Source organism: Larimichthys crocea, chromosome XIII (genome assembly GCF_000972845.2).
Source record: "Larimichthys crocea isolate SSNF chromosome XIII, L_crocea_2.0, whole genome shotgun sequence".
Taxonomy (NCBI): Eukaryota; Metazoa; Chordata; class Actinopteri; family Sciaenidae; genus Larimichthys; species Larimichthys crocea.
The window spans coordinates 19,897,217-19,907,295 of record NC_040023.1 but is presented as its reverse complement, the minus strand read 5'-3'; the positions used below and the strand labels follow the sequence as shown (position 1 = coordinate 19,907,295).

The window sequence follows — 10,079 nt, the reverse complement described above, 5'->3', positions numbered from 1 at the left end:
CCTTGTATGAAGTTGTTGATTAACATCAAGCAGCACCGTTTTGGATGACTAAGAAGTGAAATACCACAAATGCTGACAACGTTTGTTGTAGGAAGTTGGGACATAACACCTAACCTCGAACATACAGTGACGCATAAAGCTGCAAGTCAGGGTTTTCTTTTCCAGCATATTACTTACATCACCAACTCACATCTGTTTTGTTATCTTGGTACATGGTGTGTATGCTTTTCCTAAAACAATAATGAATTATTCACAAGTATTAACTAAATATAATCCTATATGCTTGCAAATCATCATCAGGAAGAGTAAAATATCACTGAAAGTACTCCAAGATGTTGAAACATGGGTTTGGGCCTTGGTCTTTAGTGGAAATAACACATTTGAAAAGGTTTTAATTAAGAAATAGGATTCATATTAGAGAATTGTCCACTTTGTTCAGTCACTTTGTGATCCACAGTGTGAATGTTTTATCATGTCAAGTCCTGTCTCTTGCAAAAATGTAAATATGTGCAGTATACAAATATAAAAATATAAAACCTGTTTTGAAGTTGTCAAGTCCAGCTTTTCCTGCTTTTACATGCAATAGAACAATAAAACCACATGTTTGATGCCCTTTACCTCCACTATTGTTTTAAATGCACCTAACAGCCTCCCTAGATGACTTCTGCCTTTCGTTATGATGAATCTTATCATATGCTAAAACATTTACAATTCTCTATCAGTGCAATATGTGTGCTCATATATAACTTGCTCTTGTGCTTTAATCTGACTCAGCCTATTCAGTTAATATTTAAATCCATAAACTGCTGCTGAAGTCTGAAGATAAACAAAAAGGTTGATTTAATCAGAGTTTGCGAGAGCAGATACTCTTACTTTAAACTTTTGTATATTCTTTAAACATGTTCAACATATAAATAAGTTACATAAACTTAAATTAGTACAAAAATTGCTATATTGTTGGTACAAATCCAGGGGTGTATGTTCATAAACGATCAGCCCTTTGAGCTACATCCATTGTTGCCAAATTCCTTGGGACCAGTACATAAATATGTCTTACTTTATTCCACCCAGAATACTGCTTGTGTATGTAGTAAAAGTGACACTAAAAAAATATATTTTTTTTTAAATGAGAGAGGAGGATTGTCATTTATTGTGATATATTACACTTGTTTTTTTGCAACTTCATTTCTTTTGTGTTGTACTGTGAAACGTTTTCTAGTGTTAGCCTTATTTTGTAGGGAGCATGCTTTTATTCTGAAACAAACCCGGAGCGGAAGTGCTCTGCTCTGTAGAGGGCGGCAGCGCGCTGTTGTGGCGTGTGGTCTGTAAGACTAGGGTTATGCAATGAAATGCATGAAAACAGCTCCAGTTTGTTCCCTTCAGGTTGAAGCAGGAAAAATGCCATTATAGATAAGGAGAAAGCAGCTGATAGTAATTACTGAATAAATGTAAAAGGACATAAGGAAGACCATCCAACAAAGAGAGTCTTGGGGAAAAGGGGAAAGAGCAAAAATCAAGCTTTGGGTGGGTCAGTGAGGGAATAGTAGAGCAACTAAAAACACAGGAAATAAAAGTCAGCCCAACAGTTCTGTGGACAACAATACCAGAATGGACATTACACGAAGCAAGAGTAGATCAAAAAATATGGGACTTCAAAAGAAGAAATAAAACAGTTGACCTGGTACAAGAATTTTATAATTATACAAATGAAAAGTATGGGGAATATATTTACTTATATACAGACGGATCAAAAGAACCAAAAACAGGAGCAACAGGTGCAGCAGTGGTGGTTCCCAGTCATAATAACAAAGTATTAAAAATAACTTCAGATCATTTAAGCGTATATGCAGTGGAACTATGTGTAATAGTATTGGCAATAGAATGGGTGGAGGACAGGGCGGACAGGAAGATAATCATATGTAGCGATTCAATCTCATCACCCTTAAGCATTAAAAACGGCAGCAAAAACACTGTAGAGAACATCCAGATTAGCACAGCAGGGGAGGGAAATAACATTCATGTGGGTACCAGCTCACCTAGGAATACAGGGGAATGAAAAAGCAGATCAAATGGCAAAGGAGGCACCAAAGAAAGAGGAGGTGGAAATGAAAATAAAATGATCAAAAGCAGAAGGACAAAGTTTAATATGGAAAGAAATAATCAATCAATGGAAACAATATTGGATTATTATAAAATCCATTTATATAAACTACAAGATGAAGTAGGTGAGGTGGGGTGTTGTGGAGGTAGCAGAGTGGAACAGGTGACAATGAGCAAAATAAGAATAGGGCACAGTAGATTGAATAGTAGGTAAACATCAACAACTGGTCTATGTAGCTGTGGAGAGAGAGACAGTGGAGCATGTGATGGTTGAATGTCATGGATATGAAGGACAGGAGCAGTGGAGAAAAGTTTCAAAAGTATAATAGAATGTGGGAAATGTAGAGAAGGGAGGAAAATCATAATGGGGCATCTTGTTTTAACTGGGTTAATAAAAAGAATTTAAAAAGAAAATGAAGAAGTAAAGTCCAGAAGAGGGCAGTATATGCAACTATAGGGATGCCGTCAAACACCAAAGAAGAAGAAGACTCTAAAGCAGCCGAAGAAGAAGTGGGAGGAGGTGTTGTGTGCAGATTATTAGCGTGAGCGCTGTCAACAAACTCCCAGAGTGTAATCCAGCACGCCTTTTTAAATGGACATCTCTTGACACAAACCTTTTCGGTTCAAGGAAAGCGGTGAGAGTCCTCCAGCAGCCGTGAACAACGAGCTGCAGATGTTGCAGATGTTGACATGAAGCGGACGTTTTGTTTTGTTTAGCTAGCGAGGTAACGCAGATCCGCTAACGGCAGCTACGACAGGTCTGTGACACAGGCCTGACACAGAGGCGGCTCTGACAGGATAACAGCGACTCTTTAAACCATAGGCAGGGGTTTGGGAAACAGTCAGACGATTGTAATGCTGGCAGACACGCAGAGCTAGCTGTAGCTACTTAGCTCGGCTGACGGGAGCTGTAGTCCTGTGTGACATGCTTTTATCTTGCAGCTGTTTTTAAAGAGCCCGATGTGAAATCACTGCCTTGTGTTCAGCCTGCTCCCCCCTCACTTTATGTTTCTCTTTCCAGCTTATTCTCGTAAACAAACCACAGCTGGGACCCTCCAGCCTGACCCTTATTTATGTTCTGTGGTGAGGCCATGACTACTGTCAACATCACCAGAGACATCCTGCACAGGCAGATCAGAGTGAGTAAAACACAACCAGAGCATCCCAGAAGCTCAGTCTACCAGTAAACAGACATGTGTGTTTGTCATGTGTAGAAATAATCTTAACCGGGGCAGGTGGGAAGGGATTGTTTACATCTAAAAGGGTGTGATGGAGGCTTTAATTCATGTCTTCAGGACAAGAGAGCGTCAGGCTTCCAAAGGTTTTATCATGTGACGGACCCCTTCATCAAGAGGCTTGGACTGGAGGCTGAGCTGCAGGTCAGTGACAGCGATTGTGCATGTTGTAAAAAAAAAAAAAGAGAGGGTAACTGAGAAGATGTTTCCATGTCTGCTGTCACGTCGTCTTACTATTGTCCGTCTCAAACAGGGTCATACCGGCTGTGTGAACTGTCTGGAGTGGAATGAACGAGGAGAGTAAGTCTTCAAAATCAAAAAATTTCACCTTATTATAGTGTCTGATCTGGGATCACTGGCTGGGCTACATTACCATGTAACTATGCTAAACATAGCAGAGAACATTATAGACACTGTATGTACTCTTATTGCTGGGTTATATACACCAGGGCCACCATGTTTCACTCCTCTGTTATAGGATCTGTGTGCCTCCAGATGCACTTTAAGCAGTTAATTATTTGCGTCACATTTGACTCCTTCATGGAGGGATTGATATAAATTACTCAAGTTAATGAAGGATATGCATACAGTGGGTCAGCTGTTGTACATTATTAAATGTTGCCTTGTGATTCTCCTTGCGTTCAGTTTACTGGCGTCGGGCTCGGATGATCAACATGCCGTCATCTGGGATCCATTCCGACACAAGAAGCTTACAACTATGCACACAGGTCATGCAGCGAATATATTCTCCGTAAAGGTAAGGCGGACTGGCTTTAATATGGATGTATCAAATGACTGGAGGTTAAGTGGGCTGCAGTCATTTACAATGGCTTTTTATTTACATACACATCGCTAATGCAGTCATAATGTGATTAAAGAAACAAACGCTGTAGAACTGGAGTAAGATAAGTGAAGTATCGTTGTCTCGTTGAAGGGGATTTTACCACACAAACGTGTTTCTAACTGTGACTCACTGTCACATTTTTCATCCAAAACAGAAACCCAAATTCTGAATGTACCGAATGCTCGGCTGCCTCACCTCACACTTTAGTTGTCAACAACTGCTCTCTGTAATACAAGTTCTCTTCCTGCACATTAGGTGGCACTGTTAGCCATTTAATGATTTAACAAGTGACATGTTATTTGATGGAAAACCATCCTTGTACATGTTAAAGGCATGGTTTTATTTTTTAATAAGGATTGCTATGTGATTTAAAGAGAAGTCATCGTGAAACATTGTGTCTCTACTCATCAGTTCGGGTGTTTTTTTTATCTGTCCATACAGTTCCTCCCTCACTCCGGGGATAGGATTTTGGTAACCGGTGCAGCCGACACTAAGGTCCACGTGCATGACCTGTCAGTAAAGGAAACCATCCATATGTTTTCGGATCACACCAACAGAGTCAAACGCATTGCCACAGCACCCATGTGGCCCAACACCTTCTGGAGTGCTGCGGAGGATGGCATCATCAGGTTTGAGATCACCCAGAGATCAGAGGTAACACCTAACTCACCTGCTACAGGTAATGTGTTTACTCTATCCTTGTTCACTACAGACAGTATGACTTGAGGGAGAGCAGTAAACGCTCTGAGGTGCTGATCGACCTGACAGAGTTCTGCGGTCAGCTGGTTGAGGCCAAGTGTCTAGCTGTTAACCCACGGGACAACAACTACCTGGCAGTGGGCGCCAACGGGCCTTTTGTTCGCCTTTATGACATCAGGATGATTCACAACTACAGGTTGGTTCAGTTCTTGATGTCATACTATGCCAAGGCTGCATTTTGACAGGTTTTTCCATACAGTCAATGACAGTGAGCGAGTGCCGGCTTCAGTAAAGCCAGTTAATCAGAGAGATAAAAAGTTATTTCCTGATTGTTTCACAGCGGTTACGTTCAGCACAAATAGCAAACCCTCCTCGGCCCTACTACGTTTTGTCGCAGCACCTGTGCTTGTCTGAATGCACGGCAATACTTCTGCAACAACCTCTTAAATCTCGTACATTTCCATTCCAGATTTGGACATAAATACACTCAACTGTGTTTTTTTCCCCCCTTATGCAGGAAATCTGTGAATCAGGGCACATCAGCAGCAGTGCACACTTTCTGTGATCGGCAGAAACCCATCCCAGATGGAGCCGGGCAGTATTATGTTGCAGGTGCATATATGTCTGTTTAATGGGTATATTTGTATCCTACTTGTATAGTAATGACAGCAGGACGTGCAGGTTGCAGAAAGGTTACGGTGATGGATGTGTTTGAGTAACATCACCTTGTGTTTGAATGCACCAGGGCACCTGCCAGTGAAACTCCCAGACTACAATAACCGCCTGAGGGTCCTGGTGGCCACCTACGTCACCTTCAGTCCAGATGGCACTGAGCTACTTGTAAACATGGGTGGGGAACAGGTAATGCTACTCGAACAAACAATGATAAAAAAATAAATAATAATAATAATTCATTTTTGTTTTAAGTATTTAAACGTGTGTTTTTTTTACGGCTCTTCTAGGTGTATCTGTTTGACTTGACGTTTAAACAGAGGCCATACACTTTCGTGCTCCCTAAAAAGTGGCAATCATTACCAGGTAGGTTTGTGTGGTCTGTATCAACAAAAACAACATCTATAGATTAGATAGTATTGTTGGTTTCTGAAACTTTGGCTTTCCAGCAGATGTACAGAATGGAAAGACGACCAATGGCGTCTCCAATGGAATGCACTTGCCAACCAGCCATATTCGATTTGCTGGGAGCAAGATACAGTCTAGGTAATAAGGCAGTTTTGTTTTATATACACAGATCGACTGTTTAAAGATTTGAACGTGCATGCAGTTATGTTTGTTCTGCTCTCTTTGTTTTAGTTCGACTGAGCTCCCTCCACACTTGGAGAAGATAAAGCAACAAGCTAATGACGCGTTTGCACGGCAGCAGTGGACACAGGCCATCCAGCTGTACAGTTTAGGTATCCATCAGGCGAGCTGCAACGCCATGCTGTATGGGAACCGGGCCGCAGCCTACATGAAACGCAAGTGGTACGTGTCGTTAATAAGAGAGAAGATTCATCACATACTCCTAAAGGTTATAAAAGCATTTATATAAAGTTTGTTTACATCAAATTCACAGGGATGGAGACCATTATGATGCCCTCAGAGACTGTCTGAAGGCTCTGACTCTAAACCCGGCTCATCTGAAGGCTCATTTCAGGCTGGCACGGTGTTTGTTTGAGCTGAAGTATGTCACTGAAGCTCTGGAGTGTCTGGATGATTTCAAAGGAAAGTTTCCGGAGCAGGCGCACAGCAGTGCTTGTGATGCTTTGGATAAAGACATCAAGGCTGCTCTCTTCTCCAAGACAGAAACAGGTAGAATAGAGTTTGTCGGTACTTCATCAGCTGATGTGCAGCAGCTCCCATTTGTTAAATAAGTTATGTACACAGTCTGGAAATGAACGTGCAAGCCACACTGCCACTGGATAACTCTGGGTATGCAGCCGAGCGAAACCTGTACTCCAAATAAACAGCTGTGTCGTGCATGTGTATCTATGTGCATATGTGTTAGTTTTGCATATCAAGATTAACGGGCAGTCATTGGTTACTTGTGAATGTATCTGAATGTCTCTGTGGTAATGAGTATGGTTTATTTCTCTTCACCAGCGGAAGATAAGAAGGCCAACAGCTCCATTCGATTCCACTCGTTCAGTCGGAAGGATTCCATCCCTGAAGATGAGGTGGTGCTGAGAGAGCGCAGCTTTGACTACAAGCACCGCTACTGCGGTCACTGCAACACCACCACCGACATCAAAGAGGCCAACTTCTTTGGAAGGTCGGTAGACCTCCCTCGCAGTCTGCTGAGGGCTCACTAGGGGGAAGTCTTGAGCTCTTAGGCTTGAGACAGAATGATAAATCTACGGTGGAGAATAAGTGCAGCGAAAACTAACTTTCATTCATAAATGTAGGCTGTATCTTAAGTTTGAAACAGCTGCTTGCATACATAAACAGTATTTTATTATATGTGTGTAGGGCACAGCAATTCATGTCTGCCAACACATATTCTGATTAACCTCATCAAACAGGTCTCTCGAAACATTCCCTGGTACAGGTGTGTAACCAGGGATTTCCAGCGAAGGCCTGGTTACACACCTGTACTTTGAAACAGTGGCGCAATTTTTCTGATTGCCACTGAACACGGCTCGTCAGGCAGGTCTGAATGGTTTCCTTCTGTCTACAGCAAAGGCCAATACATTGTTAGCGGGTCAGACGACGGCTCGTTCTTTATCTGGGAAAAGGAGACGACTAATCTGGTGAGGATCCTGCAGGGGGACGAGTCCATAGTCAACTGTCTGCAGCCCCACCCCAGCTACTGCTTCCTGGCTACCAGTGGTATTGACCCTGTGGTCCGATTATGGAACCCTAGACCAGAGGTAAATACCTTTTTGGCATGTTTCACTGTTTTATTTGACTCGATTCTTCATTTGGGAGCAGTACAATGTTTGTGTAGTTGTTTTTCTAGCAGAATTGAAAGAAAAATACCAAAATATTGTACATCATTGACCATAGCTGATTCTGCATCTCTTTCTTGCCGTGATTTTCTCATTATACAGACAGAATGTGAGAACGGGCGAGTGGTAGAGGACATGGACGGTGCTGCTCAGGCGAACCAGCGGCGTATGAACGCTGATCCGTTAGAGGTTATGCTGCTCAACATGGGCTATCGCATCACAGGCCTGCGTGGTGTCGGCCCAGATGGCTCGGATGATGAAGACAGCACAGAGGGACAAGTGCAGTGTCGGCCAAGCTAAACAAACTGTTGGCCATTCTTTAGAATGGATGTAGGAAGTAAAGCACTCTCCCAGCTCCTGTTTGAATCTTTATTTCCCCCCCTGTTTGACAGAAACATTAAGTGAATGTCATGTCACATCTCTGCACTATGCATCGCCCTCCCCTGTCCAAAGAGAGGACTGGCGGAGATCACTTTGGGGAGAGGATTTCATGGAGGGTGGAGAAGACGCCCATCTCGCCCTATTCAAAAGCACGGAAAACACCTCAGCCTCTTCCTCCACCCTGCGGTGGCAAGGGAGGGAGGACACCTCTGAGGAGAGCACGTTCCAACGCCACTCCCCAGTTTCTCACGAAGAAGGAGGAGTTCAGCACTTATCCCTCCTCAGGTTTACGTAGGAGAGGCACACAACATGTAGAAGGAGCATCCTGCGGTCGGGCGACCTATTTTTCAGGTTAGCGTGGCCACTTAGTCGCAATGTCCTCCGTGGAGGATTGGATCACAGACCAGAAGACGGTGCTTTGTTGCATCTCCGGTCTGCTCTACAGTTGGAGCTACGAGTCTTAGAGCCCGCTCATCACAGAAAGGCTGCACACCCAAGTCATTGATTCTGAGTTAGACTTGATCATATTTTCACTTGGTGTTTTTGGTCACAGTAAGCCTAGGATTAATTGTCACTTGCCAAGTTCTGAAAGTTGCAAGTGTTGCTCTGATGAAATGTATTTATGAGCTTTGTTTAGTTTATAACTGTCGGGGGGGAAAAAAAAACAAGTGATTATTTTATTTTTTTTCCTGCCAAAGGTCGTCATTGACCATTTCAATGGCCAAGGATTAACGTTGATGTTCTTTGTTTCATTGAAACATACTTTTGGCATACTGTGCTCCTTAGTTAAGAGGTTTTACTACAATAGATTGTTGAAAAGATCAACAAATAAATATTTGTAGAAAAAAAACAAAAAAACTTTCTAATACAGTTTTTCCGTTTTAAATCAAATTCCATTGATTTCAAATGTTGTTTGGCATGAAATGAAATATCAGTGTGAAACTTCTGTTGGCTATAACTGGGACACAGATGCTAATGTGTGAAACACGAAAACTGATATACTAAGTATTTGGTGGCGATGGTGTTCCTGGCTGCTGGCTGCGTGGCTCTAGCACCTGCTGCAGTCAGGTGTTTCCTGCTTTCATGAGGCTTCTCTGACCATAGTTGTGGGTTTTAAAATAAAAAAATAAAATAAAAAAAGGACACCAAGCCATCTCATCTGTTGCTCAGAGAACAGCTCATCGGGTCTCCTTTGCCCTCGATTAGGGTGAACGTTAAGAAATGGGTCTTCAGCAACATACAACACTAGGCTTCCATGTGTTTTACTTTGTTCATTAATTTGAGATATGGCGTTTTTCTTTGAGGAATCCTATAATATCCTTTGTTGCAAATAAAGTGAAGAATAAAATGATTAAACGTCTTCTTGTCTGTGTTTTCTTAACTGATACAATCAGTGATGAGTTGTTTCACCTTTTTTTAATTTAGTCTAACAGTCACACAACAGCAGATGACTAACTAGGTTGGGAAGGCATGCTATGATCTGCTCATTCATCAGTGTCTGCTTTATTCCCAGTTTTTGCTGACTATTAGGCAACAAATCTGGGCACAGTACATCACAAGCATGAGTAGTTGGGGAGCGTCTCATGCCCTATATAGTGTACAGTAATGAGGTGACCCAGCTTTGCTAGAGTAATGGAGGTTATAATGATAAAGCTTTTGGCTGAGACTGTGAGTTTGGGTGCCAAATAGGGCAATAAACTAGTGATTTGATAAGAGACTGCCAAAAATTTTGTTTAAACGTCATTAAGTAGCCATGATTTATATTGTAAAACGAGTAACAAAGGGTTAAAAACAAATACAGATTGTAAATAACAATATATATTGTTGTTTTTGTGTAAACTTTAATCACTAAAGCCCTGCGGTACTCATTAAATT

At 42.0% G+C, this 10,079-nt stretch overlaps 1 protein-coding gene across 3 annotated transcripts; it reads left to right on the top strand.

Moving 5' to 3' along the window:
* The first annotated feature begins 2,574 nt into the window (after window positions 1-2,574).
* wdtc1 (WD and tetratricopeptide repeats 1) lies at window positions 2,575-9,564 on the top strand. 3 transcript variants are annotated; one of them, XM_019260711.2, is made up of 16 exons: window positions 2,575-2,735; window positions 3,122-3,239; window positions 3,396-3,479; window positions 3,589-3,635; window positions 3,981-4,092; window positions 4,621-4,808; window positions 4,892-5,074; window positions 5,396-5,490; window positions 5,624-5,739; window positions 5,841-5,916; window positions 6,000-6,096; window positions 6,190-6,360; window positions 6,452-6,687; window positions 6,979-7,147; window positions 7,553-7,745; window positions 7,926-9,564. In XM_019260711.2, exons 2-16 carry the CDS (start codon window positions 3,174-3,176, stop codon window positions 8,121-8,123), a joined length of 2,031 nt encoding a protein of 676 aa, XP_019116256.1. In that variant the 5' UTR covers window positions 2,575-2,735; window positions 3,122-3,173; the 3' UTR covers window positions 8,124-9,564. The 3 variants fall into 3 exon arrangements, with proteins under 3 accessions (XP_019116256.1, XP_027143046.1, XP_019116257.1); XM_027287245.1 differs by having other exon boundaries at window positions 2,575-2,825; XM_019260712.2 differs by having other exon boundaries at window positions 6,003-6,096; window positions 7,926-8,123.
* The last annotated feature ends 515 nt before the right edge of the window (window positions 9,565-10,079 follow it).

Excerpts from the sequence above, each read along its gene's own strand:
- wdtc1 (XM_019260711.2), top strand. The coding sequence starts at position 3,174 with ATGTTCTGTGGTGAGGCCATGACTACTGTCAACATCACCAGAGACATC. Across the intron at positions 4,093-4,620 it reads CGAATATATTCTCCGTAAAG|TTCCTCCCTCACTCCGGGGA; the intron begins GTAAGGCGGACT and ends CTGTCCATACAG. Across the intron at positions 7,148-7,552 it reads GAGGCCAACTTCTTTGGAAG|CAAAGGCCAATACATTGTTA; the intron begins GTCGGTAGACCT and ends TTCTGTCTACAG.